Source organism: Apiospora kogelbergensis (genome assembly GCF_038363985.1).
Source record: "Apiospora kogelbergensis strain CBS 113332 chromosome Unknown utg000001l_segment0_segment0, whole genome shotgun sequence".
Taxonomy (NCBI): Eukaryota; Fungi; Ascomycota; class Sordariomycetes; order Amphisphaeriales; family Apiosporaceae; genus Apiospora; species Apiospora kogelbergensis.
Window position 1 is genome coordinate 761,805 of NW_027117418.1, and position 21,326 is coordinate 783,130.

Sequence of the window (21,326 nt, forward strand, 5' to 3'; positions counted from 1 at the left end):
TTGTGGTCCAATGCGTCGGTTCTTTTTTGACATGTTAGCCAAGCAAATCTAGGCTACGCTTGGACGAGATTCCCATCTGCGCCGAGGCTGGCCGCCGTGCTACCAAAAGCAGATGCTGTCTACAAGGTGTTGCAAGCGGTGCATCCGCAATCCATGGAGATCGGAACACTCGACCGTGCTCGTGTTGCAATGTCCGGCACTCTCCTTTCGTCATGGGTCCACGGTGCAGCGGTCTAAGTGGCCCAATTGTTCATCTATTAGTATGTACAACGAGGGCCAACCGGCCTTTCATCGTGGAGATTGACTTATTCGCCTATGTGTATCGGAGAGTTGGAAGTTAGGGTGCCTTGTACTCTACAACTACAGACGAGTGACGAGGAGCCGATCATTTCGGTACTTCGCTCTCCTTACCAATGGCGAATCTGTCATACTGTAAAGGAGCTACTTGCCAAATGACACCAATACGTATCCTGCACGATGACCATGGAGAAAATTCGAGATATGCCTGTCAAGCACCCACTGTACTACCGGTCTTCTAAGCCGGCTTTCCATCGTCGAGCGGACCGTGTGGCCGCTGAGTCGTTTTTGCCCGTTTTTCTTGCCTGTTTCTAAGTTGATAGTGACGGGAGAAAACACGAACAGTTTCATCGTTTGGGTTCGGATTTACGGCATCTTAGATGAGATGAACAGTGTGTTTCTGTAGTGTCCATCTCCGTTCTGTTGTATTTTGGACGAGCACTGCAGTGCTGCTGCTAATAACCATACATAAGCCGTCTTAGTCAGGGACACTGAGGGCCAAGATGGAACTTTGCGCACAACGCACCCGTTTTCGGCACCCCGGAGGTTGAGGCGGTGAGTGGCCACCCTGTACCGCCGAGATGAGTGTCCGACATATACATAAACCTACCGCGTTCAGCGTCTAGACGGGCACACGTGGAAAAATAAAACCTTGGTGGTTTGATTCAGTGGTGAGGATGGTCAAGGATATGGCGTCTACAGGGGAGTAAATTTGACTGTCCGCTTTTTCCCAGCACCAGCAGCACTTATCATGCACCGGAGGCTGCGGGATGCTGCATAAAGCCCTATGCAAAACCTAAGTCTAGCCTTCGGGCGGGTCTCTCTGCAAGGAGCATACGACCAGAAGCTGATGGTTGCAGGACTTACAATGAGAACTGAGAGGGACAAGTAAAGGAGGCATATCGCCAATCATTAATCATCCAAGCAATTTATAATCCTCCGAAGGACCAATTTGACAAGCTATGTTCCATTGCATTGTTAGGGGGGACCTACATGGCATGTACTCCGTACAATCACCTTATAGATAGAGCTATGCGCAAAAAATCACGTCAGAATCATCTTGCGGCTGGCCAGAAGACAAAAGAAAAACCATCTGCTGCAGGTAAAACTGCCGCATCCGGTCTCTTGCAGAGCGCCATTCACAGCATGCCATTGCCGCCCAGGTTCAATGGGCCATGGGCAGATGGCTGCAGCATCCTGCATCCTTGAGATCATGCAGCATCAATAGAATTAGTCTTTTATACCAAATGCCCCATTCCCCCTCTCTGGAGGTTTATAATCCGACCAAGCTGCATAAAAGGCCTTGGCATATGCCATTCACAACCAGGAGCAAGAAAATACCCCAACCCAACCCAACCCAACCCAACCTAGTCATGCAAGCTTTCGCCCCCAACCCAGCTCCACGACATAGAGCCACATAGGAGCTCTCTCCTTCATCAAAAGCATATGCTCTCGATAGCTCAGTTGGCAGAGCGATGGACTGTAATTGTCACACTTGTAATCCACAGGTCGCCGGTTCAAATCCGGCTCGGGAGAGCAGCCACAATAAGCTATCACGCATCCAAGATGCGAGTTTCTTTTTTTATATCTAGTCTTTTGCTGTTATCCCACCAGTGGTCTCTACTCTAAGTAATACTCTCTGACTTGGAGTTCTTCTTTTTTGAGACCACTAGTGAAGTCTTAATGGCAGAGTTTCAATCTCTATACAGTTGAGTTTAAGTATGTAATATATTATACCTTGCTTAATTTTTGGGATTGGTAAAGTCAACTTCGGAAATCAATGTATTGTGTAGTGTTTTTCTCGCTAACTACCATCAATCACACCAAGCCATGCTGACTGAAGCCATTTTCCTGGGAGCAATCGATGAGTAGTAACTTACCGCCATCAAAGGTGGCCCCGGTAGGACCAAGTTTGGCAGAAATCACGATAATGAAGAGACAGTCCTTAACCTTCTTCCCTTCCCATCTTGATATTTCGGTGCCTCGTCCTCTTGTGTTTAACATCAGTCATTTTACTATCAAGACCAAAACCGTCTGTGGTCAGAGTAAAGGGTATTTGCCAACTCCTTGAATATAGGTCCAACGGGGTTATAAGGTCTGCCATACATTTTATTCTCGTTTCTTGTAAGCGAACCACCATGTCGAAGTTCCGAAATAATAATAATAGGCTCTGTGGTAGGACGTGGCTTGGTTACTTAGAATACTTATCCTTTTGACATACCAATCGGCAATAGGGACGACTCATGGCCGTTCGGCATCTTCACAGTCCGGTCCTTTCTGGCATGCCGGTGCGAGGACTCGAGGGCGATGACACGGTTGACGTCCTGCTCACTACCTGTCTCCGGGACGATGAAGATAAAGTTAATAGCAACCACATCGCAGGTTTCGCTCTTTGTCTGCCGATGGACACCACAATCAGGAGGCTCTCACATCCAGCTTATCTTTCAACATCTCCCAAATCATATAAGCCAGCCATTCTATACTGCGGAGAGAGGTCCCGCGCTGGAGTAGACCTAATACCGTGCCACCATCTCGTAAATCGACATTGCCTCCTACATCAACCATTGTCATTGTTGTTTTGTCAATACCATAAAGGCGACGCGTGACCTGAGTTGCCGCTGCCCACCTGTATAAGCAATCGCATTGTACGAATCGGAGTTCAATCTTACTTGACTAAAGACTGTAATCTCCATTTACACAATGATATTTCCTCCCGCCAGCGAGGATGGCCGGAAGGGGCAAACGATTGACGACATTCAGTCAAAATCTCTTTGACTTTATTGTAGGTGGACTTCCGCCCAACCCTGACAATGGGCTCTTTATCGGCCGGGGTACTCATATGGCCGGCATCTGGGATGTTCGGCAACGCGTCCGATTCCCTGTTCCATATCGTTAACGACCCCTTTGCTAGGTCAAGATAAAAAAACAGCAACGAAACATGCCAACAACAAACAAGTTATATTACGGCATAGTGAGCGTGCTGGGCATCGCGGCCCGGCTGGCCCATGGCCAGCTCTACTCGGACTGCAACCCCATGCTCACCGACGGCTGCCCCGCGAAGAAGGGGTGGCCGTCGAGCAACTACTACATCGACTTCACCAAGGAGACGTCGCTGCCCGCCAACTGGATCATGGCCAACTACGAGATCGTCAACTTCAACGCCAAGGGCGCCGAGTTCAGCTTCGTGAACAAGGGGGGACGCCCCCAACCTCTGGACCGACTTCTACATGCTGGGCGGGCGCTACGACGTCGTCATGAAGATCGCGCCGGGCGTGGGCGTCATCAGCAGCGCGGTGCTGTGGGGCGACACGCTCGACGAGATCGACTGGGAGTTCTCGGGCAACCAGTTCGGGCACGAGCCCTTCCCGTCGGCCGACGGCATGCACGTCATCCAGACCAACATCTTCGGGCAGTCGCTGTCGTGGGACGGCGCGGCCACGTTCGAGCCCTGGGTCCTCAAGCCCTACGAGCAGTTCCACACGTACTCGGTCGAGTGGGACGCCGACTTCATCCGGTGGTACGTCGACGACAAGGTCATGCGCGAGGTCCGCCCCAAGGACATCCCCTCCCACTCCAAGATGCCCCAGGGCCCCATGAAGCTCCAGCTCGGCGTCTGGGACGGCGGCGACCCGGACAACGGCTACTGGACCAAGAAGTGGGCCGGCGGCGAGACCGACCTCAAGGGCGGCCCCTATACGGCCTGGGTGAAGAGCGTCAACATCACGAACAAGTACCCGGCCTGCTCGTACAAGTACAATGGCAAGTCGGGTCTGCGCGATAGCATCGAGATTATCAAAGACGGCTGTGAGACTCCAGACGCCAAGAAGCCAGCGAGCAGCGCCTCTTCGTCTACGGCAGGGCCGGTGAGCAGTGCAACTTCGTCTGCCGATGCGGTTTCCCTGCCGAACTTCCAGCGACAGGTCGGTGAAAGTATCGCATCCCCAGCTTCAACCGGTGATATGAAACCCGAGGCACAAGGGTTGTCTAGCACTGCGGCAGCACCCGAATCATCACCTCCTGTGCCGAGTCCCCCGGTTTCGTCAGCTCAGACGACACCACCAGATGCGAAAGGGTCTTCCAGTGCCCCTGTCCCAGGCCAGTCCTTTCCGGCGTCTAGCTTCCCTGAATCCAACGGAGAGCCCCAATCAACTCCGTTGACATCGAGCGTGGCGGCGTCATCTTATGCGGCATCTGGCATTCCTTCTTCGGCAGTAGGAGGATCTTATGTTGCTTCTGGGATGCCGTCCTCGGGACCATCTGCACCATCGACACTGATCACCTCCAGTGTAGCTTCCTCACCAGCGCTTTCTACAGATGTACCAAGCCAGGTGAGCTCCTCGGCTTCGCTGGTGTCCTCGAGCGTGTTGAGCTCCGGTCCGTCGACATCGACTGGTGGGCTCTTGAGCAGTCTCAGCTCCCTCATCTTAGGCACTACTTCATCATCAGTCAGTTCAATGTCATCGTACGCTGCCTCGTCTGCTGTTACCGGAACAGCCACCGATGGCTCGAGTTTTTCGAGCGGTTCTGCTTCCGTAACATTAAGTGGCGAGTCAAGCTCGTCGGCCAGCGCGGGTTCCAGCGTCGCATCGAGCAGCGCATCGTCAGGCACGGAGTCGACCAGTCTGGCCACCACGTCGCACTCCAGCTCCGGTTCCGTCTCTGAGAGCAGCATGATGACATCGTCTGGCACAGCGTCGGGGTCTTCCTCGGCTGCTAGCGCCACCAATAGCAGCGTCCCCGGCCTCAGCGGCAGCAGCTTGATCACTACGTCGTCGATCTCTACTATCTACTCCACCAACATATACACGATCACCTCGTGTGCCCCAGAAGTCAAGGACTGTCCTGGGAAGGGGGCGGTGACCACCGAGCTCATTTCGATCGCAACGACGGTTTGCCCCGTCACCCTGACACCCGGCAACGCGGCGGCGGCGGTGCCCACGTCGTCCGCTCCCACTTCTATACCACAAGCAGCGTCATTGTCATCTTCGAGTGCTCTGTCAATACTATCCAGCGCTTCTTCGGCTCTCTCTTCTGTTGCCGCGACGGCGAGCTCGTCCATGAGCAGCGCCATATCGTCCTTCAGCTCGTCGGTTGCCGATTTATCTTCATCGTCCTTGCCCATGATGAGCTCGAGTGGGTCGACCGCGGTGTCTTCTATGGCCTTATCCTCGGCCGCCGCCCCGTCGCAGACTTTGCCAACTACTTATAGCGTTAGCAGCCAGATTATCACGTCGTCTATTTCAACTGTTTATTCCACTAACATTTATACGGGTAAGTTTTTAGTTGCTCTGACCTCTGATATTCTGAGAACAGAAGGAAATCCTCTACATAAAATCATGGCTTACTGACCTTTTATAGTCACCTCATGTGCCCCCGAGGTCAAGGACTGTCCTACTAGGGGGAAGTGACAACCGAGCTGGTTTCTCTGTACACAACGATCTGTCCCGTCACGAACAAAATCCTGGATGGCGTCACGTACCCTCAAGTGAATGCCGTCGTGGCTCCTCCGACTAGCTCGATGGTCGCATCCGCAGCCCCGGGCATCTCGTCGTCCCCGGTATCCTCCAGTGCGCCCGCATCCACATCCGCATATGCGCCGCTCAGCAGCCCTTCGAACTCAACCATGGCCTCGTCACAGGCCGCCCCCCGGCAGCAGTGCAGCGCCATCGAGCCCACCGCCGATGACGACGTCGACCGTCTTCACAAGCAGCGTATACACCGTCAGCTCGTGTGCGCCGGGGGCCGCCGAGTGCTCTTCCATGATGGGCAGCGTCACGACCGAGCAAGTGGCTCTCTACACGACGGTGTGTCCTGTCAAGGAAACGTCCAAACCGCCGCCGCCGCCGCCGGAGGTCCCCACGAGCGCTGCTGCTGCCGCCCCGGCGATCTCGCCCGTGGTAGCCCCTTACCTCAACGCGTCGGCACCGCTAAACACGTCGGGTCCATTGGCTACTGCGCAGGTCTTGCCGCAGAACGCATCCAGTGTCATCCCGATTCCAACCCAAGCCCCGGTGTTTACAACCTCGACCGTGTTTTCGACGAACATCTACAGTAAGTTCAGACATCCGTATAGCTAATACTAATTATGTGCTAACCTGTGAACCTTTTTCGCAGCTGTTACTTCATGTGGTCCTGAGGTCAAGAACTGCCCAGCCAAGCTGGGAGAAGTGACCACGGAGATCATCGCGCTGTCAACCACCGTCTGCCCAGTGACGCAATCTTCTGTCGCACCCGTCGCCGGCGCCGCCAAGCCAAGCGAGGCGCCTAAAGATGTCCCCAGCTACCAGTATAGCGCAGGCTCATCTACCGCCGCGATGGGCACATCTCCAGGTGCCCCCCGTCATCGCCTCTCCCTCTTCGAGGTTAGTTGGCATTTCCTCTTCTTCTCACCCCTCCTCCTTTCCTTTCATTTTCTATCTTCCTCTCCTTATGATCAAAGTCATCTGGCTCATTATATAGTCCTCTTGCAAGTCCTGCCAACCCCGCATTGACTATGCTGACGGTCGTCCCCGCTGGGAACAACAGCCCTCAGAACGCGCCGAAACAGCAGCAGCCTGGTGGCGCCCCGGCCCCTGGCGGCCCGGCTCCTGGTCCTGATACCCAGCATCTCACGAAGACAATGACCAACCAGAAGACGGTTTTCGGCGCAGCACCATCAGCCCAGCCAAAGGGCGAAGCACCGCCCGCCCCGCAGGCGCCAGCACCGGCACCTTCCCAAGCTCCCGGGGCCGCACCTCCCGTGGTCCAGGCCCCAGCGGCCGCCGCTCCCGGTGTGCCAGCCTGTCCGCCGGGCTGCGAGCCCAAGACCGTCTACGTTACCGTTACGGCCGCAGCAGCGCCTGCACCGCCTGCCGTGACCGACACGATCCAGCCGCCGTTCCCCATGAGCAGTGGGGTGGCGGGGATGGGTTCAGGGACGATCGGCGGGACGGGCGTGATGCCGGGCACGGGTATGGTTGGGACGGGAACGGGAAAGATGTACGCGGCGACGACGATGCCAATCTCTGGCAGTAGCGGCGGCGGCAGTATGAATGATGCCCCAAGTGGTGGCGACGGCTCGATGTCAATGACTTCGGCCGCAGCACCGCAGCCCGTCGCGGCATATCGGCGATGGTTCCGGCGCGAACATGTGCATCGGCGGCATCACCACTGAGGGAGGATGGTTCTGGGTTTTATATGCGATTCTTCCATACCCCTTCTTGAGACGTCCTTCTTGTACATAGTACCTGGCAGCTCCACTTATCTCTTAGCATTTTGCTTATTTAGCTTAACTGCCTCTATCTTTCTTCATCGGTCGGTATTGGTAGCCCAAAATAATGTATACCTAGTTACGTTCATTTGTCGCGCTCTACTATTGAGGTCTAGGAAGGAGCGCACGTGCGCTGCACTCCACCTGACCGTGCAGGAAAGAAAGCCTTGGCCGGCAGCCGGTTCCTGCCAGTCGGGGCGAGGGGTGCTGGAGAATGAGCAAGAAGGACCCTTGTTCTTGGTAGTTGGTAGGTTCATCAAATCAAGATTCCCTCGTCCTTTTGAGTCGAATTTCAGGGTGCAAGTACATGTACGTATAGTTCTGCAGTTCCGCACATAGCAAATACCGGGACTCGGTACATGTTGCTCCAGAGGACGCTTCTTTTTTTTGCTCTTAGCGACTCTCTACCAACTCCAGATCTTCGCAGGCTCGATTCAGGCGGCCGGGTTTAATGCTGCCTTATTTCTAAATTCTTCTCCCTCCCTCCCTGTCACTCGCACCACACACTCTCTAGTCGCCGTGGAATGTGCCACCTTCCCTCACCAAAGACCCAAGCATCTCTCATCTTATTCGTTAGTGCGATAGTCCTCGGGTGGCCAATCCAACAGCGGATTCCGTCCGTCCTTCCTTCCTTCGACTTTGGCTGACTGATCTAATCATCCCACTTCGTTGTTTCCCACACTTCCCGCTGCCTGCTCAGCCCACTCGAGCAAGACAAGGCTTTTGCAACCACCACCCTTCTCTCATACATCCTCTCACTTTCGCATAATTCATTCCTTTGGATGCTTACAGTCTCTTCAATACACGCTTTACGCGCATCAGTACCCCGACAACGTCTTTACAAGTCTTCCAAAGGCATCATTACATCATCATAAGCAAGTTCAGCTAGATTGCATACTGCAGACCTACCGATCTACCCTTGCCACTACCGCCGTCGGGTCTACCTTCCCGCACTGAGACACGACGATGGGGATTCTGGGCCAGAAGTCCAAGATCAAACCGGCGCCGCAGACCATCACCGTGCAGAAGGTCGTGGTCCCGGCGAAGACCAAGCCGCGTTCTAGCCTCGGGCCCAACTCTAACTCCAACAACTCCAACGGTCTTCGCGCTCCCTCGTCCTCCAAAGCCGGCAGCAGCGCCTCTTCCCGTCTTTCGCCCAACCCCAAGTTCGCCCGCACCAAGAGCGCATCGCCGTACCCTAGTTCGTCCGACGAGAAGCGCGCCGCCGAGCGCAAGCGCAAAGCCGTCACCAGCACCCCGCGCGACTCGCCCGCACTTTTCGACGACGACGACGACTCGGAAGATGACGAAGACGACGACCCGTTTCGCAAGCGACGGAGGCTAATCGACGAGACGGGCGATGCCAACCGCAAGTTGCGCAACAAGAGGGCTTTCGACGACAAGATTCGGGATTCTCCGATTGTACATGCTGCAGAGCTGGCGTCGGTCGCAACGGACTGCGAACCTATATTTGGAGCCAAAAGGATGAGGTCGCCGTAGAGCTCCAATACCCTTCGCGCTGCAAGCCCGAAAAGTGAGTGGTCGCAAACTACTTGCGCTGTTACGGACACTGACACACTATTAGGTACGAACTGGTTTGGAAGAAGGACAGAATCGACGCTGTCGCAGATATTCTTAAGGTGGTTAAACATGTCGCCGAGACTTACCTCACCGAAGATGAGGCGCAACCTTTCATAGACAACCAAGCAAGCTTCCGGAGACGCATGGAGAGGGCCTCGAACGAGAATATCCACGACCTGGCTGCTTTCAAGACCGCGCTAGAAGACTACAACAAGAAGCTCATTTCTTTGGTAGACAGCGGCACAATAGCCAAGAACATTGATCGGAGGCACCGCGTCCCTCCCGAGCTGGTCGACTTTATCCTTACCCAAGTCTATGACCGAACCGTCGCCCCCAAGGTCGAACTTCTCAACAAGTATCAAGCCGGCAGCGACAATGTCTATGGCGAGCTGCGATACCCCTTTGTGCGACACATTCTACATGAGCATTGCCACATGACGTCCGATCAGGTTTACGTCGATCTCGGCTCTGGAGTCGGCAACACCGTTCTGCAGGCGGCCCTCGAAATAGGCTGCCGGAGTTACGGCTGTGAAATAGTCGAGCAGTCGTGCAATTTCGCCGACGCGCAACTCAAAGAGTTCAGAGCTCGGTGCATTCTGTGGGGGATCGAACCTGGGCGAGCGCATCTCGAGAGAGCCGATTTCCGTCAGAACCCCAAGATATCCAAAGTGCTGAAAGAGGCCGACGTCATCCTGGTGAACAACAAAGCCTTCACGCCACAGCTCAACAAGGCCCTGACGGACATGTTCTTGGACCTCAAAACGGGTTGCAAGATCATATCACTCAAGAATTTTGTCCTTGGCAACGAGAAGAATTCCACCAACGATGTCGCAAACAGCATTCTCGACGTCGAGGAGCATCGATATCACGGGGACTGGGTCAGCTGGGCCAGTTCGGACGGGGAATACTTTGTTTCGACCAAGAGATAGTGCGATCCCACGTCGGCAATGAGCCCCCTCGCGAACGTGGAGCGGGGGTTGATAAGATGTCTTTGGCGTACGTATGTTCTCTCTCTCAAGACGCTCCACTGCAGATGCCGCAGCCTCAGAAGAGTGTGCAGGAAGAGCCTCGGGAGAGTATGAAAGAGAAGCCTCGGAGGGGTATGGGTTTTCAAGAGAATCTTCGAAAACTATGGCCCACCGGTCTTCGAGAGCAAGTGCTTTGGACGAGTGTGGGAGAGAAGCTTCGAACAGTAAGTCGCTTCATTTACCGAGGTAGGGAGGGACCCTGAACCTGAACGCGATTTGGTGAAAGTGAGCGAGGGAGAGATTTCTGATTCTGCGTCATCGGCATAGCCCCGCGTGCATTCCTTTCAAAGCAATTCTCAGATACAGAAGTTTTTTAGAAAGCGAGAGCGCGCTGCTTTCGTCGCAAAGCATGGAAACAGCGTGGACGGGGAAGAAGTGTATGGACTTACATGTATAGACCCTTTTTTGTATACTTATAGGATACCACAAGAGCGAACAAGAAACCCAGATTCCCTCACGAGCACTTGCTTCCCCTGTGTATATTCGATGTGACCAAGTCTGAATATATGCCAAAATCCTGTTGCCGTCGCTATGGGTATCTCTGTTTATCTCTCTGCATCCAGGGCATTTCCCTGTTGTTGTTACTATTGATATCTCTAAAATCTCTATCGCCCCTTCCTGTGCCCCGGCTCGTTGGAGAGATTCATGGCGTCGGCCTCTTGTGCCATGCGCTTCATCCACCTGTCGACCAGCTCCTTGTTCTCGTCGGCCACCTTCTTGGCCTTCTGCTCGGTCATGTTAATTTCCATAGTCAGGGTCAAGTTCTCATCTTGCACTTCCTATGTGGTATGGTTGCATAATTAGTAAATGCGCCCCGTCCCGTCCCGTCCCGTCCCTCTGGGTCCGAAAAAGAACTCACCTTGAGCAGTTTGGTCTTGCCCACCAGTTCCTCGTTACGGTCCTTGAGCTTCGTCGCCAGCGTGTTGCGCTCCGCCGTCAGGTCGTGGATGCGCTTGTCGTCGACCTTGGACTTGCTCCGCAGCGTCTGGAGCTGCAGATCGCTCGACTTGAACCGCGCTTCGAGCTGGCCCTTGGAGCGGAGGGCTTCGGCGAGCTCGAGTCTCAACTGGGCGATATTGGGCGTTGTCGCGCCGGCGGCGGTCGCGCTGGATGGTGGTGGTTTCTCGGCGGGCGGCGGCGATGTCGCTGTGGTTGTGGGCGGGGACGAGGGTGTCGAGGTGTGGGATGGGGAGGAGGAGGAGGATAGCTTTTGCGCCAGGACGGCCTTTTCGGCTTCGAGGGACGCGACGCGGTCGGCGAGTTGGGAGCCTAGGAGGCGAGGGCGAGTTGTAGTTAGTGGTTAGTGTTCATATCGCCATCCCTCGCTGCTTCTGCTGCTGCTGCTGCTGCTACTGCAACAATGACGACCGACACCCGGGGGGCGCTGGAAGAAGAAAATAGTCGAGAACTCACAGGCTGCGACAAGGTCCCTATTGACGGGATTGTTGCGCTCTGCTTCCTGGAGATTCACCAGGTATTCGTCGCGCCAGTTAGGCATGGCGGGTCAAGCCGATCGGACGCTTCTTCTCTGGTTTCTTCTATTGCGATACGATGCGACACGCGACTCACGCGGCAGTGACGAACGTGACGAACAACACGCAGGCACTGCGAGTTTTACCCCGCAACGACTACAAGGAACGATACGCGCCCAAAACTTTCCAGGGGCGTGAATGGGAAAGTCCCAAGGATCAGGGCCAGCTCTTTATTTTTCTTGACGTTAATGAGGGGTGGGATATATGGAGCGAGATGGTCATGGACAGCTCATTGTCATCTCATTGGGAGTTCAGATGTTGGGGAGTTTAGGCTTGTAGCTAGACGAAAGTTTGTTTGAGCCTCTTGTTCTCCCTCCCTTGAATGCTAGCAGCAAAGATAGGTCCGACAGCCGCGGGGTGCTATGAGCTAGGAACTGCTACTACATTAACGGGCGGGATGACGGTATGAAACGAGGGGCAGCAGTCAGTCGGTTGCTTAATCCTTGATTGCCTAGGATCAGTAGAAGGAAGAAAATCCGGGGGTGCGCAAAGCCCATATAAGGCACTTGCTATCAGATAGACGTGGGATGCTTGTAATGCATCTATCTATCTACATGGTTGTATATTAACTGTCACTTCAGAAGAAGGAAGGTTTCCCATGTGATTGTTATCAGTACTCCATTCACACTGTTGATAGTCACTTCTTGTTCTCTCCTGCAAGCCAAAAAGATAGTTGCTGCCAACAAGTAGAAATCGACAAAAAGAGGAGCGAGCGTGGATCGAACACGCGACCTTAGGATAATTGCGAATAACTGCAATCCCACGCTATACCACTTAGCTACCGCTCCTTCCATAGAAGCGTCTATTCTTCAATGTGCAGGGTTTGCTTATCTCAACACATACCCACCTGAAGCTACTCTATCGTAAACCAGGTATTACTTAGTAGTTGGCTGTAGATACAGCATGGGTACCAAATAGATACTTGGAGGTTGTGTGCTCAGGAACTCATCGTGCTCTTTGCAACAAGCCGCGAAGCTTTGAAATATCAGCAATAACGAAATATGCTCTTACTAAGGAAGGAATGGTACAGCACGGTTCGGCACATCAGTTGTGGTGCCATTATTACTAGGCATTGGAACATGCCAGTATCCCCGAAGCGCAGAGGTTACTGGATGAGGTTCCATTAAACAAAGGCCAGGTATTTCTGTTACTGTATGTTTCTGCGCATACCTCTGAAGTATAATGAAATGTACAAACAATGCCTTGTTGGGTAGCAAAACAAAGGCATTGTAAACACCAAGGCGGTGTTCTTTAAAACCGCAGCATCCCTCAAGGGATGATGGGGAAGGGAGAGTACCATCAACACACCAATCGCTAGAACCCTCACATAGACAATTGCTATCGTCGCCTTACTTACCTCCTCACTAGGTCTCGATCATCCTTTCGATTACAAGGTTGGTTTACTTGCTGTCAAGACCGCAAAATGATGAACTCGGGTGGGGATCAGCTGCGCATCTGGCTCAGGAACAACAGCGAGCTTCTTGACTGGGATAAAGCCCTCGAGCTCCTCGATGAAGTGCTCGACGAGACCGATGCCGACAACCAAGGTGCCGACTGTATAGACGCCTGGATGAATTGGGCCGTGCCGCGCTTTACTGAGGATCAGATAGGTTATGGATTCCACACTGCCAGGCAATACGGTCTAGGGGACGTCTACCAGGTGGCCTGGAACGACACGAATATGGCACTGGATGAGGTGGAAGCGGATCTGCTTGCTAAGACAGAACTGGTGGACAGGCAAATGATGCAGCAGGTAGGTGACAGTTCTGGAGGCGGGGAAGACCATCATCATGGTGGAGGTGACGAAGAAGAGGCGCAGGAGGATAGCGACAGCGGTGTTGACTCTGTGATCGAATTGACGCAGGAGGAAGACCAGGTGATACAGGGAATGAATGCATGAATGCATGCTAGTAGATAAAAGAGGTAAGTGTAGGTAAGAACATGTACATTCTACTCTGGGTAAGCCGCTCGTTCTCCGTCGGCCGTATAGGAAAAAATAGACACGCTAGATACTCGGGAAAGACTGCCGTACCCATCGACATCAAAACCTGGTCGTGGAGAGAAGATCCGGAGGTGTTCCATCGCGCAATAACAAGGCCAGGACGGCCTAGCCGGGGGATCTGATATGGATATTTGTGTTTATCAAGTTTTTGCTTCATCGAGCCGAGGAGCCCTACGAGCCGGGGCCTGTGATAGGCGACGCTTGTATCGATAAGCCGTTTTAATGGAGGATGCAACGGTGGGGGAGCACCAATCGCAGGCGGCGCAGGCCCAGCGACCAGTAAAGATCAGGGAAGTTGTCGCGCTTCTGAACCAGGGCCACGCTCCCCTGGCTAGCCTGGCTGGAAATGGCTGAAACAATTCGGGGGGCTAGGGGAGTTGGACCTGCAAGTCAGCGCTAGGGGCGGCTGGGCACAGGCGTTGCCGTGGCAACGGCCTCCCGGGCTGCGAAAGCTGGGAAAACGGTCCTTTCCTGTCGGCAGCCCAGACTGAAAGTAACGCCAAACCAATCGACTTTTTGCTGAACCCGGAAAAGTAATATCAGAACTGCTATTGTTGATCGACTTCACGCACTTGCTTTTGGTTTTCGGACAGTTGACGATTCACATACACCTTCCCCAACCCCCCTCCATCGACTCCGAGAGCTTGGACATTCCTTTCTTCCTTTTCAGCTCCGAATAGCCTCACCACCATCATTCCATCCCACCTTCACTCTCGCTCTCTCACTCTCTCACGCCCTCTCTCCTCCCTGCAGCTTGCTTGTTGCGCGCACGACTTTCGTAGGATCGACCGCCTGTGATGTTCACGAATTAGGTAGAGTCGCAGTGTTGCTCTCACCTGGCCTGACTCGAAAACCGCGTTTGATTATTTCGGACTGCAAAACAAGAAGAAAAGAAAGGAAAACATCCCGCCTTTCTCCAACGCGCACCAATCCAATTCAATTCGCAAAGATCCTACTTAAATGCTTGATGCCACTTTCTCCACTGCCAAACTACTCCAAGTATCTACATACATCGCAAACCGCCCCCAAAAAGCCGCTCGTTTATTTATAAGGACGCCCGCCCCTTACGATCACCGCCGCCCCGCAAACAAACAAACCCGCGAACGCAAATCGAGAGCGGTATCCTACCACACCCCCAACCACGACCTCTCGGAGCGAGGCTCGCTCATCCACACCACGATGGATCCCAGCTACCTTTCGCAGCAGGTCAACACCATCATTGGCCAGCTACATGGCCTCTTCGATGAGATTGGCGTTCCCAACCATGATCGCGAGTCGCGAGAGGCAGAGGTAAGGCACTACTGCATGATGCACGTCATTCGCACAGACGCCGCGAGCTAACCCCCACGATCGCAGCTATTTGCGGCCCTATCAGAGACGCTGCACAACCAGGTCAAGAGCGTGACGCAAGAGAAGAAGAGAATGCTCGATGAGGCCAACCAGATCATCACAGTCATCCGTCAGATGGAAGCATCTTTGGACGAGTCGCAACACAACTACTCAGAGGAAGACGACGAGCTTCGGATAACATTTCCCCTTTCGCGGTGCTTGAAAGGGCTCAAGGAGAAACAAGTCCAGGTCGGCAGACTTCATCGCGAAAGGTTCGAGCAAGTCAAGAGTAAGCATTCACCTCGGCGAAGCTACATGCAGCGCATCGCCTCCCTGCCAACTGGGGAACGACTGACTGACATCTTATTTGAACAGAACTTGTCCTAGCTTTAGAATCCTACTCTTCACACCTGGAGCCCAGCTTCGTCCGGATTGCCCTCCCTCCTACCGGACCCAACCAATCACTACCACCATCATTCGATCTCTCGCCAGCTTACGTTGACAAGTTGGATGATGAGTTCACGCGAGTATACGAGGAGTATGCCCGTCGCGTTGACACCGTCAAATCCCTATCCGAGGACATCATTCAGCTATGGGCAGAACTCGGCACCCCCAGGCCCAAACTGACGCAGCGATTGTCAAATACTACAGAGATGCGCCAGAACAGCTTGGCTTGCACGAAGAAGATCTTGCGAGGTTGCACGGCAAAAGAGACAAGCTCTCGGACGAGAAGAAGAACCGCGAGAAGCGCCTACAAAACTTGAAGACGTCCGTGGAAGCGCTATGGGACAAGCTGGGAATCGAGGAGTCGGAATGTAAGGCGTTCCTGAACGGGAACCGCGGCTGTGGCGTTCGACAGATCAACGAGTTCGAGGACGAACTTTCGCGGCTGAACGAGTTGAAACGACAAAACTTGCATCTCTTCGTCGAAGATGCGCGATACAAGCTGCAGGAGCTCTGGGATGCGCTATACTATTCCGAAGATGAGATGCTTGAATTCACCCCTGCCTTCTCAGACGTTTATAGCGATGCTCTGCTAGAAGCCCATGAGCGTGAGATTGCCCGCCTTGAGCAGCTGCAGGAGCAACGCGCCCCGACCTTGGCGTTGGTTGAGAAACATCGCACTCTGACCCACGACCGTGATGAGCTTGCTGCATCAAGTCAAGATGCCTCGCGCCTCATGGGCCGTGGCCAGAAGGGCGAAAAACGGGATCCCGGCAAACTGCTACGAGAAGAGAAGATGCGCAAGCGGATAGCCAAAGAGCTGCCCAAGGTGGCCGCCGAGCTCCGCAAAGTGCTCGAGCAATGGGAGGACGAATACGGCCGGGACTTCCTCGTACATGGCGAGAGATATCTGGATAACCTGGAGACGGAAGAACAACCCCCACGACCAACCACAGCCGCCGGGACTCGGGCCAAAACGCCAGCCAATCCGCCATCGGCAGCGAAAAGAGAGCCGCCGCCGAGCCGAACAAACAGCACTACCAACAAAGCAGGTGGCACGCTCACGAGGTCCAACACGCTCACACGGTCGAATACGCTCTCTCGATCAGATACTCTCACGCGATCAAAGACGCCCAATGCCGCCTCAACTAACAATGGGGCCAGCAATGGTGGTACATTGAAGAGAGGAGTGCCGCCACCGATACTAGTTCCTGGAAACCCCCAAAGCCCGTCTAGGGTGCCTATCCCAAGAGCCCCTCTTACCAGCATGAGAGATGGCAAAAACTCCCCCGAGAGGCAAAGGCCGGACTGTCGAGTTCTGGTCCAATCCCAGTCCCAAGCACCTCTCCGATCAGCCCCGTTGATGCGTGCTCCCCCCAAAATGAGAGAGCTCGTGCCAGGGCCGCCGCTGGAAACACCCAACAACCCCTACAAGAACTCGGGGTTGATGATGAATGGCAGTGGCAAGATCCGAGCCGTGGAGCCCGAAGACGTGTACCTTGACCGATCGGATTCCCAATCAAGCCGCGGATCTCAGATGACAGCATCTCATTACTCGCATACTTCGGCCTCGAGCCAGAACGAGCGATTCACACGCTCTGGATACCCTCAAGCGCCGCCGCCTAGACAGGTCTCCGATACCTCGACAGTAGCGACAACGGTATCGGGTGTGTCCGCGTCGGAGAACTGGGAGACATACGACGATAACTCGGAGCCTGAAGAGGACGTGTCAGATGCCTACTATGCCAAAGTACGGGCAGCGCAATCACAGAACAAACGCTTCACCCCCGAGGACCCCTACTCGCGGCTGCAGTCCAGTCAGAACAAACGGCTCCGGGGCATCCCACCTGCTATGCATGCCGGCCATGGGCAGGTGGATGCGGAAGGGAACCGAACCATCTCGGGGAGCGAGTGGACCGACGACGATCCTTACTAATGGTGTGGTGGTTAACGCGCCCAACCCGTACGTGTCACGATGTTTTCTGGAGTTTTGCACGGCGCGCCTGACGCATCTTCATGATGACGGATCCATGAACATGACCAAAAAAGAACGATCGACGACTTTTGACGATTCTCAGTGATTCGCATCTTGCAACCCAAGCCTTGATTCTTTCTGCTTTTAAGGCCCTCTAGCGACATTTTCTTCTTCTTCGTTTACTTTTTTTCTCTTCCCTCTTCTGTCCACTTTCTGCGTTCGCACGCTCGAGCATACCGCCGGCTGGCTCAAGTTTCCTGTAGTCACTTTTATTGCATACCATTTTCCCTGCCGCAAGGCTTAGAGGAGGACCATTGAACGGTTCCACTCTCTAAGTGGCCCGCTGGATATAAAGCTTTCCTGATTTTTTTGTAATCGGTGTAAGTGGATGAAGTTCGTTCATCTTCAAGGGAGAGGAGGAGATACTCACTCCCCCTCGATGATTGATCATCCACCGCCGAAAACCGAGGGTGTATACATACACCACCGATTTGTTTGTTTTGTTGGATTGCGATAATAGGAAAGGGAGGGGGTGGAGGGAGGAGGGAACTGACTTCTGCTGGAAAGCATGGGTGTTACCTAGGCGTCTGGTTTCCGGCGTTGGCAAAGGGCATATAGTGGTTGCTACATGTTGTCTGTTATAGTTGTTGTTGTTGCTGTACCGAAATTCTATTGATGAGATTTTTTTCCCCAAACACATGACTGACTGATCCCTCTCTGGTTCATGTGCTTATAGAGTAAAGTCTGCCTTCCTTATATGAGGGCTGTAGGTAGGATATATTTCAGGAGGCAGGCTACATATTCAGCCACACCTCCAGCCACCTCCCTACATCTTCCACCTCCAGCTATCACAAATATCGAATAACGGTGTAAGACCAATAAACTTCTGCAGTGTCTTCAGGGCGCCTCCAGGCTGATACGCACGACCAGGTGTTCAGTCCTTTCTGCCTGTGAGTGTAAGTGGCTTGCTTACATAATGCGGCTACACAAGACGCGAGCCAATCAGAGAATTTCTCAGCACCAACCAAGACCCCACCTGTTTTTTGCAGGGCCGCCGAGCTGGCTGTAACATTTGCCGGGCCGGAAATACCCTGACAACCGTGGAAATTTATCATGGAGCTCTGAATATATGACTGAAGCCCACCATTCATAAGGACAGCCTCGCTCGCAAACGCCCATTGACAGCCATGGCCTTTGCGGTACGGTCGTTGCGGGCCGGTCTGCGCTCCTACGGCAGACAGCCCTCGGCTACTCGGGGCATTGCGCCCACACGCACCGCCATCTACGCCCGACGGGCTCTCTCCTCCACCCCCACGCGGCGCGCCGACGACAAGGGCAAGAACAAGACACCGTCCGAAGCACAACTAGCGACAAAGGCTGCTCCGAAGGCTGCCTCGGGCGAACCTGGCGCCGACAACGCCGAGCTTCGGAAAGCGCTAGACGTCCACGTCGTCCCCAACGAAGTGCACGAGCTAATGTTGAAGCAAAAGCCGCTCAAGAGCAACCCCTCTAAGTCGCAACGACAGGCGCAAGCCCAGCTTCTCGAGGCGTACGACGGCCAGTCGAATTTCTCCGAGGACCAAAAGGCTATATTCGACGAACTGGCGTCTACTATGAAAGACATGGAAGATGCCGTAATGAAAGCCACCAGAGTGCCCAAGAAGACGAAGAGGGAGTCGTTCTGGGGAGAAGACGAGGAAGATCCAGACGTGCTGGTCGATGACTTGGATGAAGATGACCCGGCCGACGACGATATTCTGGCAATGGGCCACGGCAAGCTCGAGGAGTTCCGCGAGCAGCGAGAGTATGCGCGTATAGCGGCATGGCAGATGCCCCTACTCTCCAGTCAGTGCCCGCCCCCAATTGCCCTCTCTCCCCTTTGTAGCCAATCTCATAACTACTCGGGGGCTTACGCTGACTTTACGCCGTCCCACAGAGCTCGCACGCAAGTTTGAGCCTCCTACTCCGGAGCAATGCCTGCGGTTCCGATACACGACCTACATGGGCGAGGAGCACCCGGCCGCCAGCAAGGTGGTGGTCGAATTCTCGCCGCGCGATCTGCCCCTGAACGAAGCCGAGCAGCTGAAGCTCAAGAAGCTCCTCGGCGCGCGCTGGAACCCGGAGACCAACGTCGCCAAGATGAGCTGCGAGCAGTTTGACCACCAGGCCCAGAACAAGAGGTACTTGGGTGATCTCGTGGAAAAGCTCGTCGCCCAAGCCAAGGTAAGCAGCAGATGGATGGGGGCGTGTCACAAATTCATACGGTAGACGGACGAGATGGTATACAGTTATGCTAATTGCAATTGCGTCAATTACTACAGGACAAAACCGACACGTTCGAAGATGTCCCTCTGGACACCAGGCACCACCAGATCAAGGTCCGGCCTCAGTTCCCCAAGGAGTGGCGCCTGACGGAGGAGCGCATGCAGCAGCTGGACGCCGCGAGGCAGAAGTCGCTGCTGCTCGACCAGGAGAAGGAGCAGAGCGGCCTGCTGGTCGACGGGAACGAGAGGGTCGACAAGTTCTTCGCCGAGCCCGCCATGGCGAACCTGCGCATACCCGAGCGCCTGAACCTCAAGAACCCGCGAGCGTCGAGGTAAAAGGGAATGGAATGAAAAACGAACAACATTACATGCATACTACCTCGTCCCCAGGGGAAGACATAGCAAAAGAAAGGGGGCACACGGATGATTGGGCCTTGATAGACGCTTTACGCTTGTATGATACCGAAAGGACCAAGCTGAGGGATATATTGGCTCCCCCAATGTATAAATGTAACAATATACTGGCATTTGGCAGTTCGGTTAAACCGCAAACAGGTTCTTGAGTGTAGCTGCATGCACCCCTTGATGACGAAAGCACTGCTTTCCGTCTATGACTATGCATAATTGAATCGTCACTCTATTGGCTATTAATTACTCCAGTAGTTGTTCCTACGTATGCAGCGGAGTAAACATTGAAGAAATCAATCCGAGTCGTATTGAGTTGCCACAGGTCTGTAAAATGCGGGAAAATAGAAGATGTGTTTTTGATTGCTTGGTGACTCGTAGTGAATCGCAGTGACGAGATTGCATCATCGAGTCAATATCTTCCCAGGCAATGGCTTCAATGTCCGATGGCCACTGTGCAAGCCGCCACGCATGGGCAGAATAATGCTGGAGAATAATACCATCAAATGTGCAATGGCAGATATGCTCACTTAGCGCATGCTGCTGGTATGAATCTAGCAGCAAACAGCGTTAAACAGTTTCACAAGATTCAAAGATTGCATATGCGTAAGGGTATCGACTTTCATCATCATTACTCTGCGCCCCAAAATGGATCCGCAAGGGTTCGTTCAGCTATGATACAAGATCCGGAAACGGTTCTCTCCAAGCGAGAACAGAATCCGAGGGAACATGCTCATGGAGTTCCGGAGACGGAATCCATAGCCCTCCCTTTCCCGTGCCTTCTCCCCGTCCCCTTCCTCATCGGGCACATCGCAGTGGTATTTGCGACGCACGGTCGTCGAACGAACTAGCAGACAGAAAGCAAAGTGGTATCATATGTCTCGGTGACGTGTGGGTATGTGTTGTTGTGCGGAACAACAGACATCATGCAGAGCCCGCAGAACCTTGGCGGGTTCGTGGGCCCCACATGCAGCCGCCGCCGAAGCTGTGGTGGGTGTGGGTATTAAAAAATGACGAATTGTGCAAGTATTAAGATTGTGTGTTGATCTTGGTCGGAAACAGACGCCTGTCTTGTAATTAAGAGCAGGGGGTTGGACGAGTCCGTATATGTAGGCTTGATGCATTGGGAAACGCTGCGGCTTGCCTATTGGCTAGTCCGAACCGTCACATGGGCGGTCTGTCGGGCTGGAGAAAACATGCCGCAGGCGCTCAGGGATCAG

General features: G+C 53.9%; 9 protein-coding genes across 9 annotated transcripts; 6 read left to right on the forward strand and 3 right to left on the reverse strand.

The window, feature by feature from the left end:
• Positions 1-3,235: 3,235 nt before the first annotated feature.
• Positions 3,236-4,414, forward strand: PG998_000253 (murein transglycosylase; the record flags this gene model as incomplete). The annotated part of the gene is made up of 3 exons (XM_066867071.1): positions 3,236-3,481; positions 3,558-4,217; positions 4,286-4,414. The coding sequence occupies 3 exons, from the start codon at positions 3,236-3,238 to the stop codon at positions 4,412-4,414; spliced, it is 1,035 nt and encodes a 344-aa protein (XP_066735486.1).
• Positions 4,415-4,519: 105 nt separating this feature from the next.
• On the reverse strand, positions 4,520-5,419 carry PG998_000254 (uncharacterized protein; the record flags this gene model as incomplete). The annotated part of the gene is made up of 2 exons (XM_066867072.1): positions 4,520-5,083; positions 5,207-5,419. The coding sequence occupies 2 exons, from the start codon at positions 5,417-5,419 to the stop codon at positions 4,520-4,522; spliced, it is 777 nt and encodes a 258-aa protein (XP_066735487.1).
• A 359-nt stretch (positions 5,420-5,778) lies between these two features.
• PG998_000255 (uncharacterized protein) lies at positions 5,779-5,964 on the reverse strand (the record flags this gene model as incomplete). Its single annotated transcript, XM_066867073.1, has 1 exon — positions 5,779-5,964. One exon carries the CDS (start codon positions 5,962-5,964, stop codon positions 5,779-5,781), a length of 186 nt encoding a protein of 61 aa, XP_066735488.1.
• A 14-nt stretch (positions 5,965-5,978) lies between these two features.
• Positions 5,979-7,450, forward strand: PG998_000256 (uncharacterized protein; the record flags this gene model as incomplete). The annotated part of the gene is made up of 3 exons (XM_066867074.1): positions 5,979-6,348; positions 6,412-6,659; positions 6,830-7,450. The coding sequence occupies 3 exons, from the start codon at positions 5,979-5,981 to the stop codon at positions 7,448-7,450; spliced, it is 1,239 nt and encodes a 412-aa protein (XP_066735489.1).
• Positions 7,451-8,512: 1,062 nt separating this feature from the next.
• On the forward strand, positions 8,513-10,056 carry PG998_000257 (histone-lysine N-methyltransferase- H3 lysine-79 specific; the record flags this gene model as incomplete). The annotated part of the gene is made up of 3 exons (XM_066867075.1): positions 8,513-8,968; positions 9,031-9,080; positions 9,132-10,056. 3 exons carry the CDS (start codon positions 8,513-8,515, stop codon positions 10,054-10,056), a joined length of 1,431 nt encoding a protein of 476 aa, XP_066735490.1.
• A 704-nt stretch (positions 10,057-10,760) lies between these two features.
• Positions 10,761-11,653, reverse strand: PG998_000258 (autophagy protein 16- interacts with Atg12p-Atg5p; the record flags this gene model as incomplete). The annotated part of the gene is made up of 3 exons (XM_066867076.1): positions 10,761-10,934; positions 11,015-11,424; positions 11,569-11,653. The coding sequence occupies 3 exons, from the start codon at positions 11,651-11,653 to the stop codon at positions 10,761-10,763; spliced, it is 669 nt and encodes a 222-aa protein (XP_066735491.1).
• A 1,457-nt stretch (positions 11,654-13,110) lies between these two features.
• Positions 13,111-13,587, forward strand: PG998_000259 (uncharacterized protein; the record flags this gene model as incomplete). Its single annotated transcript, XM_066867077.1, has 1 exon — positions 13,111-13,587. The coding sequence occupies one exon, from the start codon at positions 13,111-13,113 to the stop codon at positions 13,585-13,587; it is 477 nt and encodes a 158-aa protein (XP_066735492.1).
• A 1,281-nt stretch (positions 13,588-14,868) lies between these two features.
• On the forward strand, positions 14,869-17,398 carry PG998_000260 (uncharacterized protein; the record flags this gene model as incomplete). Its single annotated transcript, XM_066867078.1, has 4 exons — positions 14,869-14,979; positions 15,046-15,307; positions 15,394-15,578; positions 15,635-17,398. The coding sequence occupies 4 exons, from the start codon at positions 14,869-14,871 to the stop codon at positions 17,396-17,398; spliced, it is 2,322 nt and encodes a 773-aa protein (XP_066735493.1).
• Positions 17,399-18,624: 1,226 nt separating this feature from the next.
• On the forward strand, positions 18,625-20,037 carry PG998_000261 (mitochondrial 37S ribosomal protein mS35; the record flags this gene model as incomplete). Its single annotated transcript, XM_066867079.1, has 3 exons — positions 18,625-19,282; positions 19,374-19,660; positions 19,759-20,037. The coding sequence occupies 3 exons, from the start codon at positions 18,625-18,627 to the stop codon at positions 20,035-20,037; spliced, it is 1,224 nt and encodes a 407-aa protein (XP_066735494.1).
• Between the last annotated feature and the right edge of the window lie 1,289 nt (positions 20,038-21,326).